Raw genomic sequence first — 23,423 nt, forward strand, 5'->3', positions numbered from 1 at the left:
CACTGACTTTTAGACAAAGTTACTAAATCACCTTGGTCCAAATGACCAAATTGCCCTTCGAGCGTCTTTCTTCCATTTTTACCCGTTTTTCTTGTTCAACTCCATAGATCGTACCTAATCAAGAGAAGTGTATAACTAATCAAAATAAAAGTATAAAATAGACTAACTCATTTAAATTAAGTGACATAAATGTGGTGAATTCACACCACATCAACATCCCCAGACTTAAAATTTGCTAGTCCTCGAGCAAATGAACAAAACAAAACAATAAAGTAAAATCCTAACTCACTTTCGGAGGAATCCCGGTTGCATTTAGCATATGCAACAAGCCGTTAAACCCCTAGGTTACCCCTAGTGGACGAGTGTCGTCTCGTGAGGGTTTCCAGTGAATACACCCACAAAGTTCTAGATTTCCAAAAGACATAAGAGTCCAACTATCGATGCAAATAAGGTGATGATCAACAAGTGAGAAACTTAAGTATGTCAAACATATGAATCAAACCAATAACCACAAAAGCATGCTAAGAGTCTCCTCACTAATAGTTTTATACTCAAGTACAAGTGTCCCCTCATCATGAGCGTCATCCAAGTCTAAAGTGACAAAACCTTGTTTCCTATCATAGCACATTTCGCCTCGACTTTGGCCTCACGGTCATACGCTCTTAAACATGAAATCACTCAAAAACGAATTATAATGGTTTACTCTCATATGTGAGCATGGAATAAAGTAAACTCAACATATACAAAAATTAAATGAGGATATCAAGTTCTAAAACGAAATGATCTCTTAGGAATGGAAATAACCACTAACGGAATGGGGAAGCTCACTCACCCTTCTCACCCACTCTACCCTCTAATAATGCCTCCTAAAGGTAAACGGATACAAGTGATGGAATGGAAGGTGATGAAATCCCGAGAATGTCGACGCCTTCAATGATAAAAGAACACTCAAACAAGCTTTAAACTTGACTTCTTGCATTGAATACTTTATTTTCCACATACTTACATAAACACATGTGAACTTTTACACATAAACAATTTTCTTTTTTCTTTTTTTTTTTTTTCTTTTTTTTTTTTTTACTACTTTTTTTTTTTTTTCTTTCTCCCTTCTTTGTTTTTTTTTCACACACATAACCAAACACTAAAACAAAAATACAAACTAGTATTCTCAACAAATCACTTTTACTTTCACACTTTGCTTTCACATTCTTTCTTCTTTACTTTTCATGCCTTCATTCTCGGGAGTAGTATGATGAATGAATGATGGAGTATCCGTTTCCCTAAAGTTGACACTATTATCGGGTTTCATGGACTACAAGAGTAAGGTTTATTCGCTATCCTGATGTCACTCCTAGTGGCTAAGGAAGTTGAGCTCATGAGATCGTCTAAGCTCTTTTGAAAGTTGCGAAGTTGAGTAGCTCTTCATTCTACTCGGAGTTAGCGCGGAAGAGTACACTCAAAAGCAATAGAAAGGCTCAGATATCTCACATGGGTTGAAGTCTCCACTAATGACTATTTTAGGTCACTTAGAAGTGTTCCTTCTTCCTTAAGATGCTACTCACATGATAAGACACCAACACCAAAGGACTTGACATTCATGAAAAGACTAAGAGCATGCATAAGATTTATCAAGAAAGAACCACATGTATCAACATACTTAAAAATACCACTAGAGTCATACCAAATCTACCCAAAAATTTTCAAATTTGGTCAATTTGTTGAACCCTCGTGTCTTTTGAAATCTAAGGTCATGATGTCATGCGACTAAAGGTCGTATCCCCATCCCCAAACTTAAAACTAACATTGTCCTCAATGTTCTAAGCATATGTTCACTAAAATATAAGAGGTACAATAAGTTAAAGAGAAGAGTGGAAGGATATTACCATAGCCGAAGGAGATAAAAGATAATACTACCAAGACTTGTGTATTCGAGTTCCAAGTTGATTATGAGCCTAACGCCATCCCCAAACTTGGAACGAACCACGTCCCAAAAGTATACAAATTGAGAAACGCTCCTAACACATCAATAATAGAATAAGAATGAAGCATAAGCATGACCATATAAAAATGACCACTCACGCGGGATCACTCGATTGCATCAAGCTATGCAACTAGCCTTTGAGTCTCTCGTGAGCACGAGAGCACGAGTTTTGTCTCGTGGAGGGTTTCCAGAGATGATACCCACAAACATTGACTCCGAGAGGTCTGACTATGAGAGGGGGGTCAACCCTGATGTACAAGGTTGACCAACATGAGAGGGAGATTGATCCTGGTAAACCGGATCAACCAATGGGGTAGTCTCAACCTCCGGGTCTTCAAGGTCCAAAAATGGCTTCAACCGTTGGCCATTCACTTTAAAAGAATTGCCATCTTTGGGATCCTCGATCTCAACGGTACCGTAAGGGAACACGGTCTTCACAATATATGGGCCAGTCCAACGAGACTTGAGTTTACCGGGAAATAAATGGAGCCTAGAGTTATAGAGAAGAACTTTGTCTAAAGGTTCAAACGTCTTCCTAAGAATTCGTTTATCATGAAAGGCCTTCATTCTACTCTTATAAATCTTGGCACTCGTGTAAGCCTCATTCCTAATCTCTTCAAGCTCATTAAGATCAAGCTTCCTCCTTGCACCTGCTTTGTCTAAGTCAAAGTTGAGCCGTTTTATGGCCCAATATGCCTTATGTTCCAACTCTACTGGTAGATGACATGCCTTGCCATACACAAGGCGGAAAGGGGACATTCCTAAAGGGGTCTTAAAAGCTGTCCTATATGCCCACAAAGCATCAACTAGTCTTAAGGACCAATCTTTGCGATTCGGGTTAACCGTCTTATGCAAAATACGCTTTATCTCCCTATTAGACACTTCCACTTGCCCGCTTGTCTGAGGGTGATAGGGGGTAGCCACTTTATGCGTTATTCCATATGTCCGCATCAAGCTTTCAAATGGTTTATTGCAAAAGTGACTACCTCCATCACTAATAATAGCCCTAGGGGTGCCAAATCGAGCAAAAATGTGTTCTTTCAAGAACTTTATGACCACCCTATGGCTATTATCCTTGCATGGGGCTGCTTCTATCCATTTAGATACATAATCAACTGCAACTAAGATATACACATAACCAAAAGAAGAAGGGAAAGGGCCCATAAAGTCAATACCCCAAACATCAAATAACTCAACAATCAATATAGGGTTAAGGGGCATCATGTCTCTACGGGTCATGCATCCTACTCTTTGGCATCTATCACATGCTTTGCAAAATTGATATGCATCCTTAAAAATTGAAGGCCAATAGAAACCACATTGCAAGATCTTAAAGGCAGTCTTCTTACCAGAGAAGTGACCTCCACATGCTTCAGAATGACAAAAATTAAGTATACCTTTTTGTTCCCATTCTGGGACACATCGTCTGATAATCTGATCAGGGCAATACTTAAACAATAATGGGTCATCCCAAATGAAGTTTCGCACCTCGACAAAGAATTTCTTCTTGTCCTGAGCACTCCACTGAGAAGGCACATGTCCTACAGCAAAGTAGTTAGCAATATCTGAATACCAAGGACACTGTGAAGCTAAAGAGACCTCAAACAACTGCTCATCGGGAAATGTCTCGGTCACTGGTATAGCCTCTATAGTGCTATGGGTAACAAGCCTAGACAAATGATCAGCTACCACATTTTCAGACCCCTTCTTATCTTTTATCTCTAAATCGAACTCTTGCAAAAGAAGAATCCATCTAATCAATCGTGGCTTAGCATCCTTCTTGGATAAAAGATATTTCAGGGCTGCATGGTCTGTGTATACAACAACCTTAGATCCTACTAAGTATGACCTAAACTTGTCTAATGCGAAAACAACTGATAACAACTCTTTCTCCGTGGTGGAGTAGTTGAGTTGTGCCTCATTAAGAGTTTTACTCGCATAATAAATGACACATGGTAGCTTGTCTTTTCTTTGGCCTAACACCGCACCAAGGGCATAGTCGCTGGCATCACACATCACCTCGAATGGTATAGACCAATCGGGTGGCTGAATAATCGGTGCCGTGGTCAACAAGGTCTTAAGAGTATCAAAGGCCTTCATACATTCATCACCAAATACAAAATCTTTCTCTTTAGACAAAAGAGCACATAAAGGCCTAGATATCTTGCTAAAGTCCTTGATGAATCGTCTATAGAACCCTGCATGTCCTAGAAAAGACCTAATGTCTTTCACACTCTTAGGTATAGGCAAGTGCGAAATCAATTCTATTTTGGCACGGTCAACTTCTAGTCCACTAGATGACACCACATGACCTAACACAATTCCCTTTGAGACCATAAAATGACATTTTTCCCAATTCAATACAAGATTCATTTCAATGCAACGATTCAACACACATTTCAAATTATGCAAACACACATCGAAAGAATCACCAAACAGAGAAAAGTCATCCATAAATACCTCTAGGTACTGGCCCACCATATCAGAAAAGATACTCAACATGAGTCTTTGAAACGTCGCAGGGGCATTACATAACCCAAATGGAATACGACGATATGCAAACGTTCCAAAGGGACATGTAAAAGTAGTCTTTTCTTGATCTTGCTCATCAATCTCAATCTGGTTGTACCCCGAATATCCATCTAAAAAGCAGTAATAAGGATGACCGGCAAGTTTCTCAAGGATCTGGTCGATGAACGGTAAGGGGAAATGGTCCTTCCTCGTCATCGAATTCAACTTCCGATAGTCGATACACACTCTCCATCCCGTGACTTTCCTAGTCGGGATTAGTTCATTGGCCTCGTTTTCGACTACGGTAATTCCAGACTTTTTAGGCACAACTTGAGTCGGACTCACCCATTTGCTATCAGAGATGGGATAGATGATCCCGACCTCTAATAGCTTGAGGACTTCTGCCTTCACAACCTCTTTCATGTGGGGGTTCAACCTTCGTTGACCCTCACGTGAAGGTTTGGCATCATCCTCAAGATGGATTCTATGGGTACACACAGTGGGGCTAATCCCTTTTAGGTCGGCAATAGTCCAACCTAGGGCCCCTTTGTGGTCTCTCAAGACCTCCAATAGACTACATTCTTGTGAATTGGTTAGTTGTGATGAGATAATAACCGGAAATGATGGCTCTTGGCCCAAATATGAATATTTCAATTCACTCGGTAAGGGCTTCAAATCAAGTTTCGGAAACTCTATTGAAGACGGTTGTGGTTTAGGCTCATTGATTGGAAGTGACTCAAATCTAACCTTCCACATCTCCGTGTCCAATAAAGGTGCCGAATCCATGAGAGAGTTCATTTCCGATATAGTTATCTCATCATCAAACGTAAAGCAATTCATAAGACTAGTCTCTAATGGATCTTGGGTACCTAAAGCAAGGCCTCCCTGAACAAAAGACTCAATCATGTGCAACTCCTGAACATCAGACTCATCATAATCAACATCAAACTCATCATAATCAGAAATAGGATGCTTGCAAGAATTGAAAATGTTAACCATAAGAGTCATATTACCAAATGAGAGTTTCATAGCACCACTCCTACAATCAATTAAAGCCCGTGATGTTGCAAGGAAAGGTCTACCTAAAATGACTGGAATTTGAGATTCACCATTCATCACTGGTTTTGTGTCCAAGATAAAGAAGTCTACTGGAAAATAAAACTTATCTACTTGGACCAAAACATCCTCAACCACCCCTCTCGGTATCTTAATCGAGCGATCGGCAAGTTGTAAAACTACTTTGGTGGGTTTTATTTCACCTAAGCCCAATTGCTCATAGACCGAATAAGGTAGAAGATTAACACTCGCACCTAAATCAAGGAGTGCCTGCTTAATGTGAGTCGCCCCTATAGTGCATGAAATGGTGGGGGATCCAGGGTCCTTATATTTAGGTGGGAGGTTCTCCTTAATGATGGCACTCACATTCTTAGCCAAGAAAGCTCTAGACTTCACATGATGTTTCCTCTTCATAGTGCAAAGATCCTTCAAGAATTTTGCATAAGTAGGAATTTGCTTAATAGCATCCAAGAGAGGAATGTTGATCTTAACTTGCTTAAAGATCTCAAGGATATCACTATTATCTCTCATTGGTTGAGTAGAGACCAATCTCTCAGGGAAAGGCACACTAGGCTTAGGAATGTGGTTAGGCCTTGAGGTTTTGTCGGATGCCTTGTTATGACCACTACTACCCTCAGATTGGTTAGGCTCCTCAGGTTCAGTAACCCTCATAGGATCATCTTGTCCAATCGTTTTGCCATTTCTGAGAGTAGTAACTGCCTTAACATGTGCAACCCTAGGGTCAGATGTATTACCCTCACCGTTTCCCCTAGGGTTTTCTTGAGTTTGAGAGGGTAGTTTGCCTTTCTCATCCACACTTAACCTTGCCTCAATTCTAACCATACTCCCTCGAAGGCCTTGTAACATTTGCTCATGATTCTGAAGCATTACATGGATTGGATCCTCAAGGTTCCTCCGTGGAGGTGGCACATAAGCATTGCTTGATGAGGGACCTTGATGATTATGCACATCATTTGCAGTAGGACCATTCTTCCAACTCAAGTTGGGATGGTTCTTCCAACCCGGGTTATAAGTGTCAGAATAAGGTGAGCTAAATGGCCTTTTGTAGTTGTTCATGGCATTTGCGTGTTCATGGACCAATAAAGGACAATCTCTAGTGGAGTGGTCCATGCTATCACAAACATCACAAACAACTATACGAGCTTCCGGTGCTCTAACAACATTAACCTTTTGCACCTTTAAGGCCTCCACCTGTTTAGTCAAATTGGCTAACTTTGCATGCACATCATCACTTTCATTCAAAAGATACATCCCTCCCCTTGAGCTCGTTTGAGCCTTGGATTTACTTCGATCATTTGTATCGGATATGTCCCAACTTTGGGCATTTTCCGCCAAGTGGTCGAAATAATCCCAAGCATCCTCGGGATCTTTACTCATAAATTCCCCATTACACATCATTTCTACAAGTTGTCTTTGGGTGGAGGATAGACCATCATAAAAGAAATTGATAACCCTCCACACCTCATAACCGTGATGTGGGCAAGAATTTATGAGCTCTTTGAATCTTTCCCAACACTCATAAAACGACTCATGCTCCTTTTGTGAAAAGTTCATGATGCTCCGTCTCAATGTGTTCGTTTTATGAGTGGGAAAAAATCTCTTAAGAAAGTGTGTGGTCATCTCTTTCCAACTCCCTATTGATCTAGGGCGTAGAGAATGAAGCCATTGCTTAGCTCTTTCCTTTAATGAAAAAGGAAATAGTTTAAGCTTAACGATGTCCTCGGGCACTCCATCGAGTCGGAGTGTCGAGCAAACCTCGTCATATTCCTTTAGATGAAGGTAAGGGCTTTCAGACTCTAAGCCATGGAACTTAGGGAGTAAGTTAATGACACCATGCTTAATCTCAAAGTTGCCAACATGCATAGGAAGGACAATGCAAGATGGTTGACTAGTTCGGTCGGGTTGCAAGTAATCTCTCAAGCTCCTCATAGGAGGGTTCATCTCATGACCCTCACTACCATGTGTGCTCTCTTGGTCCTCCATAGTATCCGACCGATGATTATTGTGGTCAGACTCAGACGTGCTACCAAGCTCTATGTTCCTCTCTAAACGATTATGACTATTCCTAATCCAACTATTCATGCACAAAAAGAGAGAACACAATGCACGCACAAGCACACACAATAGTCAGACAATATGAAAGATAGAACTTCGTTACCCCCCTTTGTTGTTTGATTTTGAAGTCGGGTTTCCACTTTCCTCCGAAATCCCCAAACTTCTTCCTTTCGATCTCTTTTTGTTATTTTTGTTTTTCTGAAAAACACAAATCAAACAAAACTAATTAGAATCTAGGATAAAAGGAAATAATACTTATATCTAAGCTACACGTCGCTATCCCCGGCAGCGGCGCCAAAAACTTGATGCACCCGAAAAGGTTGCAAACCCAAGCGGAGGTATCAAGTAGTAATCCGGCAAAGCCGGGATCGATCCAAGGATAGGAATGTAGCTTGGATACCGAACGGTCTTATTCGTCAGTTTAGATATCAAAGGCTTACTTAGACAAAAACGGAAATAAAAGAAGATAATGTGAGGTTTATAATCGAATAAGCAATAAGAAAATAAAGTAAGTAAAACAAACTAAAATATCAATGTAAGAGGGCGAGAGAGATTTGAGAGAAGAGTTCGGAGGAACAAGAGTCGGGAACAACAAGTGAGAGAAGTGTCGAGGTCCGGGAATCCGATGTGGTGAACTTACAACTATGTACGGTCTAATCGAATGGATTGATACAAACCTAGTCTCGATTCCTAAGGTGGATGTTCATAAGCACTACGTATGTCCGGAGATAATACTTAGTCAAATAAACTTCCTAAACGAATAAAATCGAATCCTCGATCACATTGCCTAATTGATTAACTATGCGAAGTACTTGATAAGACACATGAAAAACGATTGAAACAAGTAATCGAAATAAGAGAACATCAATTTATTATCAACACATTAAATTATCACAAACACAATCACAAATTCATCAAACTTTCATCCCTAGACCTCAACAAATTGATTAGCTACTCATGTTCAAGCAAATATCGAGATTCAAAGTTAAAGAAGAAACCACACACATGATTTTATAATTTTGGAACACTAAAGATCTCAATTAAATTAATAGGAGTAACTTAACACAAACTAATATGCTGTTGGAGTGATTGGATAAGATAAAGAACAAGTAAAAATGGAAGAACACAAGAGAAAGTGAGAGAAAATGGAGGTTTTCCAGCTGAGGTTCGATTTCCACTGTGTAGCCAAACAGTCCTTTAAGTAGAAGAATTTTCCAGCCAAGAACTCACCAAACAGCACCCTTCTTCTCCAACCAACCAGCAAGAACTAGCTACTGTTTCCTTCCCATCCTTATCCAAAACCGCCTAAAAACTCTACAAATCCACCTCTTGAAAATCCCCACAAACCACCTTCCAAATTCTCACCAAACCTTCCTGGTTTCTCACTCTCTCTCTCCACTATCTAGCTCCCTGGTGTCCTCCTTTTCAATCCACCAGAACACTTTGAAACCCACCCATTTAATGATCAAAACCAGCCAACCATAACCACCAATACAACCAAAAGAAAACCTGAAGAAAATCACCCAGAACCGCCTCCTTCCACTCTCCAATTCTCTCCTTCCCTAATACCCGAGAGCCCCCTTACTCCTTCCTTATCGCTAGGGTTTTATGCCAGAAACTAAGTGTCCGATAGGGTGTATCACGGCCCAAGAAAGAATTGTGCTTCGGCCCATCTGATCTATCTCTTACTTGATATAAGCCATCCAAACTTCTTTCTTTGATAACTTCTTCGTCCGAGTTTCAACTTGACCCCCGTTTTCACCGCTTCGTTCACCATTGACTCCACTTTGCATTGGTCCACTGACTTTTAGACAAAGTTACTAAATCACCTTGGTCCAAATGACCAAATTGCCCTTCGAGCGTCTTTCTTCCATTTTTACCCGTTTTTCTTGTTCAACTCCATAGATCGTACCTAATCAAGAGAAGTGTATAACTAATCAAAATAAAAGTATAAAATAGACTAACTCATTTAAATTAAGTGACATAAATGTGGTGAATTCACACCACATCAGTGAATCAATTACAAAAGTTCGTATTGAACACCTAATATCAAGCAAAAGAAAAAACTTATAACATCATACAAATTTGGACTCCAAAAATAATGAGAAGCTATTAAATAAAGCACATTAGAAATCTGAACCTGCATAACCCTGTGACGTAGTTAAGGAAATTTCAACTATAACATACTAAAATAATATTTCAGAACTACAAATTCAAGATTGTAGTTCATGATCATATAGACCCTCTTAGTTTACAAAATATATGGAGTATACATAGTTTTATTGGATAGGTAATAGGACTTCATAAACACATTAGAAATCTAATTGAGATGAGCTTACGTGTTTGATTTCAAGTAACAAACACGTAAATTTGTATGGACGTTAAGTAACAAATACAACCAGGAAGAAGAACAAAACTTCTGCAGTTTCTTTTCCAGTTGAAAACAGAGAAAAATGGATTTTGGCATTGCAGGACAGATAATGAAGTACTGATAGGTAGAGACGTAGAGTCAGAACAACTTATTCACGTCAGGAAACTTAAGAACTGCAAAAGATGACGAATCCACATATGAAGTTAGTAAACCAGAACTTACAAAAATATATAATAATTCTGTCTACTTTACCATATTCGGAGAATATGGTTACCTATATACATGAATCGAAAGATTATTAGTCTTAGGCTTCATAAGTTAAACATAAGAGGCAACGTAATTGTGGAACCTATAGGACTTGCTGAACAGGAGTCCCTACCGCGCGGTACCAGTGGACGGAAGAAGAAAGCAACTAGGTTGAGCTTAACCACAACCTCGACACAATTGACGAATTAAGAGACAAAGCAGCCATTAGAAATGTCGCCTAACAACAGAGAGCAGCCTCTCATTATAACAAAAATGTCCGAGTCAGAACCTTCAAAGTTGGGGATTGGGTACTTCGAAGGGTCTTTCAGAACATCAAGCAGACAGGAGCAGGAAAACTAGCTCCCACTAAGGAAGGGCCTTATCTCATCACCCAAGTAGTGGGACAAGGAGCATACAAGCTCCATTCACAAGAAGGTCTCGACATCAACAACAGTTGGAATGCAAGACACCTAAAACTGTGGGGGTAAGAAATCGGGAGTCAAGAAGTCAGCTGGACCGGGCCGTTGACCGGATGTCGAACCTCCAGCTGTTAATAATTTTGCGGGCACCGACGACATCTTTGGGCTTAACCTGTGACAAAAGAGACAACAACACACGTGACCGTGAGGTCTCAGGGGACACCGGGATGGTGCCGGCCTAAGGGGGCTCCGACGGTCAAGTCAGTAAGCTTGCAAGAGAAGTAAAATGTACGTGGATATTAGCCTTGGAATGTTACCGTTGGTTGGATAATGGTCAGAGCTTAGGCACGACTCGTAGAGTGGCTGTAGCTCGCTCTCTACGGATGGCTGACTTGGTTGAAGAATGGTTGTGACAATCTACGAGGTACGTCCTTAAATAAGCCCGCCCTGGGGTGGTTTGCCTTGTCCAAGGGTATGTGTCATAAATAAACGAGAATCTTTAAGGTCTGACCTTGTAAATATTAACGTGGTGAGGTAAGGAAAGCCTGACCTCGAAAAGAGATAAAGTACTTGCCTACGTTTATCGTTAGGAGAGATAATGGTAGGTCGCCCTTGCTTGGTTATCAGGTAGACCTTGTTTGTCAGGTCGCCCAAGTGAGAGAAAGTAATGGTCGATCCTCCTTGGTGTCTGGTCGCCCAAGATAGAGAAACGTAGGTCGACCTCCGGGAAGCCTTATACTTAAAAGGGTCTTGCACCGGTATATTAGATCGCAATTGTTTTTAGGTGGGAGAAAGGAAGCTCGATGGTTGCTCCGGTGCTCGCTCTGTATGAGAGAGAAATTGGATGTTAGAATTGAATCTGTACTCGATGTGTTTGCCCGGAATCAGATGCTATTGGAGTGTTTGATAGTGATATCAGTGGAGCATGGGTATGTTCGGCGATCCCCAGATGATCCGTATCATCTTCCTCTTGGTCCTTTTATAGTGTTTGTGGTCGGCCTTTACCTGTCGTGAGTTGTCGCCTTCAATGGGGTAACGTTTGGAGCTCTCACCATTAATACGAATATTGTAGCCCGTTAACGGCTATATTCGGGATCTTAACGTCTCCCAACGGATATGCGAATGGAGGTCTGTTGGTGAGGACGGACCTCTTCTTCCAGGGCTGGAAGTGGTTACGTATTTCAGCCTGGTGAGGAGGCGAGGGCAGACCTCTGGTCCTGCTCCAATGGCCAACCGTCTGGAAGAATCCACAACTTGAAATAGTAGCTACAGATACCGCCGACACTTAGATGACCCCTGTCGTACAATACTTGAACAATGACGAGCTTCCCTTAGATAAAAATGAAGCCAGAAGACTAAAAGCAAAGGTTGCGAGATTCTGCATACTTGACGGCCAACTACTCAAAAGGTCTTACTCGGGCCCTTACGTCAAGTGCATCACTCCAGAAGAAGGTAAATATGATTTAAAACAATTACACGAGGGAGAGTGTGGCAACCATTCTGGCGGTCGCAACTTAGCCAATAGGGCTCTGACTTTCGGCTATGACTGGCCAACCATGAAGGCTGATTTAATCGATCATGCCAAACGATGCGACAAATGCTAAAGGTTCGCCCAAACTTCTCACCTTCATCCAGACAAATTAAATTTCATACTATCACCTTGGCCTTTTATGCAAAGGGGCATGGACATAGTGGGGAAACTTCCCACTGCCCCAGGCCAACGTGTATACATGTTGGCCATGACCGACAAATTTTCCAAGTGGATCGAAGCCGAGGCCTTCCACCAAATAAAAGACAAAGAGGTCATGAGTTTTGTCTGGAAGTATATAATTTCCAGGTTCGGAGTACCCAAAGAAATCGTCACTGACAACGGATCCCAATTTATAAGCTTCGCTTTCCAAGACTTTTGCAAGGATTTGGGTATAAAACTCAGCTTTTCAACCCCAAGGTATCCTCAAGCTAACGGTCAAGCTGAATCATCGAACAAGACGATCATGAACTCGCTAAAAAAGAAACTAGAAACAGCTAAAGGAAATTGGGCAGACCAACTACTGGCAGTACTATAGGCTTATCGAACAACTGTACGAACGCCAACAGGTGAAACCCCTTTCTCATTAGCTTATGGTTCTGAAGCTGTAATTCCACCTGAAACAGGAGTCCCTACCGCACGGTACCAGTGAAGGGAAGAAGAAAGCAACTGGGTCGAGCTTAACCATAACCTCGACACAATTGACGAATTAAGACACAAAGCAACCATTAGAAATGCCGCCTACCAACAGAGAGCAGCCTCTCATTATAACAAAAATGTCCGAGTCAGAACCTTCAAAGTTGGGGATTGGGTACTTCGAAGGGTCTTTCAGAACATCAAGCAGACAGGAGCAGGCAAACTAGCTCCCACTAGGGAAGGGCCTTATCTCATCACCCAAGTAGTGGGACAAGGAGCATACAAGCTCCGCTCACAAGAAGGTCTCGACATCAACAACAGTTGGAATGCAAGACACCTAAAACTGTGGGGGTAAGAAATCGCGGGTCAAGAAGTCAGCTGGACCGGGCCGTTGACCGGATGTCGAACCTCCAGCTGTTAATAATTTTGCGGGCACCGATGACATCTTTGGGCTTAACCCGTGACAAAAGAGACAACAACACATGTGACCGTGAGGTCTCAGGGGACACCGGGATGGTGCCGGCCTAAGGGGGCTCCGACGATCAAGTCAGTAAGCTTGCAAGAGAAGTAAAATGTACGTGGATATTAGCCTTGGAATGTTACCGTTGGTTGGATAATGGTCAGAGCTTAGGCACGACTCGTAGAGTGGTCGTAGCTCGCTCTCTACGGATGACTGACTTGGTTGAAGAATGGTTGTGACAATCTACGAGGTACGTCCTTAAATAAGCCCGCCCTGGGGTGGTTTGCCTTGTCCAAGGGTATGTGTCATAAATAAACGAGAATCTTTAAGGTCTGACCTTGTAAATATTAACGTGGTGAGGTAAGGAAAGCCTGACCTCCATGAGAGATAAAGTACTTGCCTACGTTTATCGTTAGGAGAGATAATGGTAGGTCGCCCTTCCTTGGTTGTCAGGTCGATCTTGTTTGTCAGGTCGCCCAAGTGAGAGAAAGTAATGGTCGATCCTCCTTGGTGTCTGGTCGCCCAAGAGAGAGAAACATAGGTCGACCTCCGGGAAGCCTTATACTTGGAAGGGTCTTGCACCGGTATATTAGATCGTAATTGTTTTTAGGTGAGAGAAAGGAAGCTCGATGGTTGCTCAGGTGCTCGCTCTGTATGAGAGAGAAATTGGATGTTAGAATTGAACCTGTACTCGATGTGTTTGCCCGGAATCAGATGCTATTGGAGTGTTTGATAGTGATATCAGTGGAGCATGGGTATGTTCAGCGATCCCTAGATGATCCGTATCATCTTCCTCTTGGTCCTTTTATAGTGTTTGTGGTCGGTCGTTACCTGTCGTGAGTTGTCACCTTTAATAGGGTAACGTTTGGAGTTGTCACCATTAATACGAATAATGTAGCCCGTTAACGGGTATATTCAGGATCGTAACGTCTCCCAACGGATATGCGAAGGGAGGTCTGTTGGTGAGGACGGACCTCTTCTTCCAGGGCTGGAAGTGGTTACATATTTCAGCCTGGTGAGGAGGCGAGGGCAGACCTCTTCCTCTAGGGCTGGAAGTGCTTCTTTACTTTGGTGTTGCTCCGGGGTGCCCGAAGATATATGGGTCGGGCCCATTAGCCATTAGTTCATGGGTTTGGTCACCAAGTAATCCCATTAATCGTGAATTTCTTGGGGCACTCCTCGTGACGTATTTTGGCCCATACAGTATATATAATTACATATTAGGGTTAACCATAAGTAAATCAAGGATATACAAGAATATATAAACGGATAAACATGGAGTTGTTGTGATGAGGCACAATACATAACTGGCTAGATTCCTTGCATGAGGCCGACGTTGCTTGCTCTGTAGGATGTTAGGTCGGGTATCTTATCCATGTGGATCATGTGCCTATATCCATAATAATCTCCCTCAAGTTGGAGCGCGTAGGGACATGATGCCCAACTTACCTGTAATCTTCTTGAAAGCGTCTGCACCTAATGGCTTGGTAAAAATGTCAGCTAGTCGTTTTGTAGTGGGTGTGAAGCAAGGAGCAATTAAGTTTGATTTAATCTTCTCACGCACCAAGTGACAGTCCATCTCTATATGTTTTGTCCGTTCGTGGAAGACTGGATTATCGGCGATGTGTAGAGCAGCACGATTGTCGCGACATACAAACATAGGAGTAGAGTGATCAAAATTGAGATCACGAAGTAGAACTTTGAGCCATTGCAGTTCGCACGTGAGTGTGGCCAAGGCCCGATATTTAGATTCGGCAGAGGACCGAGCAACAGTTGGCTGCTTCTTGGATTTCCAAGAAAGAGTGTTTGGAATTAAGAATCGTTACGTAACCAATTGTCGAGTTGATGGACAATCCACCCAATCGGAATCACTAAAGCCAGAGATGTGAAGGGAACCGGCGGCATAAGGGAATATGCCATTATCAACAGTACCTTTAAGATATCAAAGAACCCAACGTGCAACATCGAGATGAACAAATTTAAGAGTCTGCATAAACTGAACAACAAAGGTGATACCAGGCCGAGTCACTGTGAAATGTAGAAGGAGATCAATCAAGTGACAGTATGCAGTCGGGTCAGACAAGGGGGTGCCTTCAAAATCAGTAAGTCAGAGCTTTTGTTCTATGGGAAACAGTGAAGGAAATGTCCTTCGACCAAAGATACAATGCGAAAAATTTGTCGGATAGGACAATTGATGAAGAGTATCAACAAGTCCGAACGATTTTGGGATCATAGTGTTTAGCTGGAAACCAACTACGGTCGTCGAATCACGAGGCGATTCGCGATTAACTTCGTCCGAATCCTACAGCGGGTTACACCAAAGAGTTTCGACCTGATCGGAAGATATGACTAGAGGAATGAGACATATAAACACGGTTTAGACCATAAACATGTCCAAAAGGCCTAAAGAAAGCTAAGGCAAAGATAGTATGAAGGCCGGAGCGAAAGGGTTTTGTGTCGGGGCACTTAAGGCCCATTACTGGGTCGCCCATGCCTTGGCCGACCACACTAAAAGGGGCCAGCCAGACCTAGCCTTTAGGGAAAAAGGTGGTCGACCATAAACAAGTAAAGAAAGAGATAGAGAAAATAGAAACTAGTTTCTATATTTTGGAAAATATTATCCTGCTTCTATTTTGGCTTTTAGTAAACCTATTAGGGTTGGACCCTAACTTTGACATTCTATATAAGGCCCTCACTAAAAGAGAATAAGTTGTGGAAAATTCTCAAGGAGATTTCTAACTCTACAACATCAAGTAGAGAAAGAAAGAGAGAATAATTCCCAACTATTTATCTAGTCTCAAGAAGGTGTTCTTCGTCTAACCATTATTGAAGTTCGAGCTAAACTTGAGGTGGGAGATCAAGTTGATTAATCGGTGTCCCAAGTAGAGGAGCTATAATTTGAGCTTTTGGTCTTCTTATATTCAACCGTTTAAGTCCGTGGGAAACAGCGATTTAGGTAACAATCTCTATCTAACTTAGTTCATATTAAGCTTATGCATGAGACCCTGGGGATACGAGTGTTAGACATGAGATGTCTGATATTCCACTTAGAACACTAGGAGACACCATAACCGTAGAGTGGCGTCAGAGCCTCTTGCACGTAGCTAATTTTGGCTAAGTTTTGGACTAAATCTATGCTTGTTTAGATAGATAGATGAGTCTAAAAGAAGTTTTAGACATCAATTTGTTTAGTTTTGGATTAGATTTAAAAGTTATTCAACTTGATTTCAAGATTGATAACCGAAAAGAGTTTCAAAAGAGTTCGATTTTGAAAAATTTTGGTTTTTGAAAAGAATTTCAAAAGAATGTGATTTTCAAAAGTTTAGAAGTTAATGAAAAATCAGATTTTGGGGTTTTATTACTTTCTAAAAGAGTGGGGGACAAACTGTGTTGACCAAAAACTACACAAGAGCCCACAACGGTAAAGTGTCCATTGAGACGTCAAGCCCAACGTAACACACTCGTTCTTTTTCGGGTCGTGTCCAGAAGTCTCTCAATGGGCCCTTGTCGACTAAACACACAAACTCACGTCGAAGCCCAAACACATGCAAAGAGTTTCCACGTGCACAAAACGCCACGCGTCTGAATCTCTACACGTCCAGAGATCGACACGTCTAAATCTCGAAGCCCCACGTGGAGTAGATCATTTAATAAAGATATCCTCTACGCTTGTCCTGCACCCAAAATGACGGAGATGTCAGACTTGCTCAACGCGCCTCCAAAGGCAAATATTCCCCCCATTGATGACACTTATAATGTGGTAACATCTCACACGTTGGTGAGATTGTGTACATGCACAATCAGAGCAGTTACCAGATAACACACACAACCGTTGTGCATGTACAATGATAGGCCTAAAGGGTTACTCTAAAAGGTCTCCACCGGCAAGTATATGGGCGTCAAGTAATAACCGGGAAGACCGTTTGATCCTCAGAGACTAAGTCAAACTCCAATTCTAATCTTAAAACTATTGTGATGTTTAAAAGTGAAGTGATGGTAATTTGATTCAAATAAAAATAGCACATAAACTTTAATTAAAAAATAAGTTGATATTCAGAAAAGGGTAACCTAGGGTTTTCGAATCCGTCCACGTGACAATCCTAAAGACGATGTATTGCCTTAGTCAACTAAGTACCTTGTTTTACTCTAATTCTATAACATGAACGCTCTAGAATCCGAAAAGTGTAATCGTTAAAAGCAATAAAGATTTTAAAATATACTAAGATGTAATCTAAACATTAATTGACTTGCATATAAATCAAAACGATAACATTCTCGTTATGGACATCATCTAAACCCTAGATGAAAAAATTAGTGACTCATGGAAAACAATATTAAATCGATGAGAATAAAGTGAGAGGTAAAAAGGGAAGAAAACATAACCTTTTTCTCTTACTGGAAACGATTTCCTTCTGTTGTTCCCAAAAATCCGCCAAACGCACCCTAAGGGAAAACGATTTTCTCGTCTTCCCAGAAATGGATTCTCTGTGGGAAACTAGTTTTCTTGTCTTCTCCAACCCTCTTTCTCTCTCTCTAACTTTAGGTTTCTCTCTCTTTCTACTATAACTCTCTGTAGTCTCTTTCTCTTTATGTATTCTATCTCTCTCTCACCAAGAAAACAGAAAATAAAAAGAAAAATAAAAAACAAGATGAAGATAATGATTTATTTTCAAAACCGAACCTCTTTGTCTCTCTCTCTAACTCTGTAATATCCTTCTCTCTACAATCTCTCTCTCTCTCTGTAATCTCTCTCTCTCTTTGTAATCTCTCTCTCTCTCTCTCACTAAGAAACAGATTACAAGATAAAAAAATCAAAATAAAACAAAAGAGTAATGAATGATGATAATCTCTAAACCAAACTCTCTGTTTTTCTCCTTCCAACCGTGATGCTTTCTTTCAGCTTCTCCTCCTGTTTTATAGACCCCAAAAGAAAACAAATCGAATCTCCCCCAAAACCGACTTCGCCAAATCTCTCTATATCCCTCCTTCCTTTCAGTTTCAATTTTGAATCTAACCAATCTTCTCTCTGAAAAATCGGATTAATATCTTCAATCTTCATCTATCCAGCTCTTGATTTGTAGAATCCTCTTTCTAATTCTGTTTTCTTTTGTTTCCAGTAATCAAAGATCTCTTGCCCGTACAGGGATATGGATAAATAGTATAGGGACATGTCCAACACATCATATTTTTAGATTTAAAGTCCCTTTACCAATTAGAAAATAGACATTGTTTTTAGAGATTTAATCGAATACATTAATTTTTATTTGGATAAAAAGTAAGATTAAAACAATACAAGTATCCGAGTTTTCTTTTATTTTCATGTCCTTCCTTAGATCCACAAATCCTAAAATAAAATCCTATTTTTAACGTAAAAACAACCATCATCTACAAATAACCTATTCTATAAAACAACCATAACCTACAAACACTACATTATTATTTACTATTAAGTTGTTCTCATCTCTTTCTTTCCTATGTAAGACATTTATTATTTAATCCTATTAGTGAATAATGTTGATTAAATCTCTTAAGAAGTAAATATTTTGGCTACTATGTTTACTTATTTTTATTTGTCGCCAGAATTTTGGCCACTGTGGTCGAAATATTAAACATATTTCGACCATAGTGGTTGAAATATGCCCAAAATTTCGATCAATATTAATATTTCGACAATAGTGGTCGAAATTTTGCGCATATTTCGACCATATTGGTCGAAATTTTGGCCATATTTCGATTACGTTGTCCGAAAATTTTCTGTCAAATTTTATTTCATCATTTGTTCCGTACTTTTAGATAGAGAAAGAGAGTTTGACTATTAAAATATTTTATCTTTTTGTGGTTAATTTTAAATATGAAATTATTAATCAATATTGTCATTTGAAAGTGAATATATGATGATTTATTTAGTTTTTCTGAGAAAAATGTCTACTTACTAAAAGGACTAATGTCCCTTTACTAATTGTGTCCCAATACACTAGAGACAGGTCCCTTTACCAAAGACCTTTCCTAAAGAAGCCGAGAGAGAAGGAGAATTCAAATCTGGCTGCATGGTTGTTAAGTGAGACGGATCTCGTGCAATACGGCCTATTGGAGCAGGTACAACGGTGGCCTCTGAATCGCGAGATCGAATATGATGAACACCTGTTGTTAGATGTAAAATCCCGTGTAAGGAAGCACCCTAGGAAAGTGCGTCGCGTTACACTGAAACATCTTCAAAGAGAATCCCGAATATCACCCCGCTCGTGACAGAAGATAGCCCACACGCGGTCTGCCTGCACCACGTGTCCGTGGATGATCTTTAGTCAACTAACTTGGACCAAAACTTTGACTCTCTTTATTTTCCTCATCCGGACTCCGAATCGACTCTCGTTTTCACCTACGGATCCGTCTTTGACTCTACATTTCATTTGAGCACTAAAATTTCCAGAATACCCTAACCTCTAGATGACCAAAATGTCCTCAAGTGCGTCTCTCTCCCGATTTTATCCGTTCTCCGAGTTTAATTCTGTAAAAGGCACCTGGACAAAAGAAACACACAATTCATCAGAATAACTGCTCGAATTGGACTAACTGACCCGAGTTAAGAGATTCAGATGGGACATTTTCATGTCTCATCATACAACTAGTGTACATGTCACCCTATCCCAGGTATCACGCCATGTATTTACTTCGTAACTGTCAACCATTACTCCTCCCAACGGATCACTCCTCATGCCTATATCAAGAGGAGCACCTCCATTTCTCAAGGCATCGAGAGCAGAGCAAAGAAATACCACTTATTTTTCTCTACCCACCTCTGTTTTTCGATTGTTCTTGAGACGTTTGCATACGAGTTATCTGGTCCCTAGATGTTTTATCTCCTTTACTTTACACACTCCTCTAGTTCTAATCGTTCTCACTACTTAGATCGACCAGACGTCTTCAAAGATATTACAGCTATCATCTTGCTTGACGCTTCCAGAGATCTTCAAGGAGACCAAAGCTTCTGGTAACATCAAAAGCTCACACTTCTGATCACCTTCTCCTGTTGACCCGTGCTCCAGCATTCTACGAGCTTTTCCATTCTCCGATTACACGTCAACGGTGACATCCTCATCATTCCATTTAGTATTCCTCATTATACTTGCTGACTTGACCGTTGGAGGCCCCTTGGCAGGCACCATCCCGGCGTCCCCCAAGCCTTCACGGGTTTGTTTGTGTCTGTTAATCTTCTTTTGCAGGTTTCTTCTAGACGTTGTTGGTGCCTCTTCAATCAAGATCTTAATGTTTGAAATTTCTGAAGGCGTTCATGCTTCCGACCTTTTGACTTCCGACCCGTAGACTTCTGACCGTCTACAATTTGGCGCCCACCGTGGGGCAGGGTCGTGTCTGAGAATTTGGGGGCCCAGTGCCAAAATTTGGTTTGGGCCATTTGTAAAATAAATAAAATTATACACAAAATAATTCGACCATAAAAAGATAATTGATCGTTTATTTATCAACTCAAAATGTATTTAAAAAGCATTTGAAGCAAAAAAAATACTTGAAATTTTTTCTTCTTGCATTGTTTAAGCGAAATCATCAATTAACCGTTCGTAATCAATCTTGTCTAAGAATCCACTTTTAATGCTGATCAAAGCTAATCCATTCAGTCTGTCTTGTGACATGCTTGATCTCAAGTATGATTTTAAAAGCTTTAACTTTGAGGAGCTCCTTTCTGCTGATGCAACTGTGACTGGTATAGTAAGTAAAATTCTGTAAGCAACGTTGCTATTCGGAAAACAATTCATCTTCTTTAAACAATCTAATACATCAGTAGCTTTCATAATTTCTTCTGACAAAATAGTTTGCAAGAGTTTCAACTCCACAGACAAGTCATCTGCTTCAATATCAAAATGTTATTCTTTCTCAAATTATTTGAAAGATTATGACAACAAGATTTTAATTTGTCAACACCATACCCACTTAACTTTGCCGGTCTAAAAAAAGACAAAATTTTTCTCATATTCTTGATATTGTTCGAATCTTCTCTCTAATGAACCAATAGCTTGATCTACTAATAAGATGAAATAATGAACTCTAAAATTTCTTCACCTGATTGTGGAACTAATTGTGATGATCCGTCACCAGTTTCATCAAAATGTCTTTTTCAACGAATTTCACGCTTCTCAGAAAAACTGGGTCAACTTGCATTTCAATAGCCATTCTCTTAGCATCAACCAGGGTCTCTTTAAATCCAGTTTCTCTATACATCTTCAGATAAATAATCACACCTTTTATTAACTCTATAGCAGCATCAATATGTATGTCCTTTGTCTGCAAACGTTTGTTTACCTTATTAACTGCTACCAATAACTTGTACCAAATTGTTAGACTTAGTAAAAACTCAAAATTATCAAATTCAAACCTTGGTAATTATCTTGCCTCACTACTTGTTTTAGGTTCAGTGTCACTTTTTGCTAGTTGAAGTAAAGCTTCTCTAATGTGTAGAGGTTGCGTTATGATTGCAATTAATACTATCAACACGACTGTCCCGACGTGTAGTTGATAATGATTTCAGAGTAATGCCTTTCAAATTATCTTTTTAAAATTGCCAACGCTTTATAGAATTTGCGAACAAAGAATAAATTCGTTCTACTACTCCGAATAAATCTTTCGCTTTACCAAGGCAATTCGCTATGTCACAGAGAGTTAATTTCAGACTATGACAACCACATGCTGTATAAAATGGTCGCGGATTTATATCTAAAAGTTTTCTTTGTACACCTTGTTTGTATGCTTTGATATTTAATCCATTGTCATATCCTTGACCTCGCACATCATCAATCTTAAAACCAAAACTCTTTAATGCTGATTGTAACCTGATCCAGTTGTATCATTGACAATAAAAATTGTGCAAAGTATTCTTCTATTTTCACAGTGCTTGCAGACATATCAATCTACCTCAAAACTAAAGTCATATGTTCTTGGTGATTGATATCAGAAGTGCAATTAAGTATAACGAAATAATATTTTTTGCTTCTCTCACCTTTTTAAGGATCGCATCTCTAACATTAGATGATAATAATTGAATCAACTCGTTTTAAATAAGATTACTAAGATAATGATGTCGAATTTCATTGTCTTGAATTCAACGAAGATGTTCTTTCATCAATGGATCATGTTCTGCCAACATCTTAACAAGACCCACAAAATTTCCGTTGCATTCTTGAGCAATCTTGTGGTTGGTTCCATGAATTGCGAGATTATACTTCAAAAGATATTTTACTATTGAAATAAAACTTCTTAACAATAATCTCCAATGATCTTTTTCTTTCTGAATTGAGTCAATGGAATGCTTATTTTGTGGTTGGTCAATGGAATGCTTATTTTGAAATCGAAGATGCAATCTAATCCAAGTGGCCATGTTAGCTATGTGGTCACTGCTAAGCTCATGTTCTTTAAGTCTCTCACTAGGATGTCTCCAATCTCCATAACCATCATTTACTAACTGATTTTCTGATAGTTTTTTCTTGAACAATTTGCAACAAAAGAAGAAAACTTTATCGTCATCTTTTGAGTACACTATCCAAATTCTATCATATTCTTTTCCTGTTGGTAATTGTCTAGTGTAAAATTTTGATGAAAAACATCTATTTGCCTTATCTTTAGGACCTTTCTTTATTGATAGTGTTGATGTCAAAAAATGGTCTTCCGTTATATCAGCATGAAACAGGGAGTTGCTGCATGACAACCTTCGTTATGGTGGATATTCTATTAGGTCAAGTTAGATTATGCCAAGTGTTTCTGCCTCCAGTTCTGTTTCTCTGCTTCTTTGCTCCTGCTCCTCGCTCCTTACTTCTTGCTCGAAGCTCCTTGCTCCTGTCTACTGCTCTTGTTCGTCTGTTCCCAAAGGGGGAAAAACCTGCAAAGGGTTCGAAACCACTCCGACGCTTAAGACAGTCAGGGTGCTCTTTGCAGTTAAAAAATGAATATTGATCGATCCTTTTGGGGGCGAGTTGTGAGAACTCAGAGTTTCTTGTGATCTTTTAGGTTTTGCAATTGTATCCTTTGAAGGACGATTTGGGGGCCTTTTATAGGCTTTAGAGGCGGCGGTGATTGCCGTGGAGGGAAGTTTTCCTTTTCTGTTTATCTCGTATCCAGGATAGACGAAAGTTCCT

The 23,423-nt window shown here is 40.1% G+C and overlaps 1 protein-coding gene across 1 annotated transcript; it reads right to left on the reverse strand.

The window, feature by feature from the left end:
• Positions 1-1,038: 1,038 nt before the first annotated feature.
• LOC147537835 (uncharacterized) lies at positions 1,039-9,216 on the reverse strand. The gene is made up of 2 exons (XM_086638783.1): positions 8,855-9,216; positions 1,039-7,822 (listed from the first exon to the last, which is right to left on the reverse strand). Exon 2 carries the CDS (start codon positions 7,649-7,651, stop codon positions 2,210-2,212), a length of 5,442 nt encoding a protein of 1,813 aa, XP_086494909.1. The 5' UTR covers positions 7,652-7,822; positions 8,855-9,216; the 3' UTR covers positions 1,039-2,209.
• Between the last annotated feature and the right edge of the window lie 14,207 nt (positions 9,217-23,423).

This window comes from Eschscholzia californica, unplaced genomic scaffold (assembly GCF_041429995.1).
Source record: "Eschscholzia californica isolate CP2 unplaced genomic scaffold, dmEscCali1.0.p SCAF_5, whole genome shotgun sequence".
Taxonomy (NCBI): Eukaryota; Viridiplantae; Streptophyta; class Magnoliopsida; order Ranunculales; family Papaveraceae; genus Eschscholzia; species Eschscholzia californica.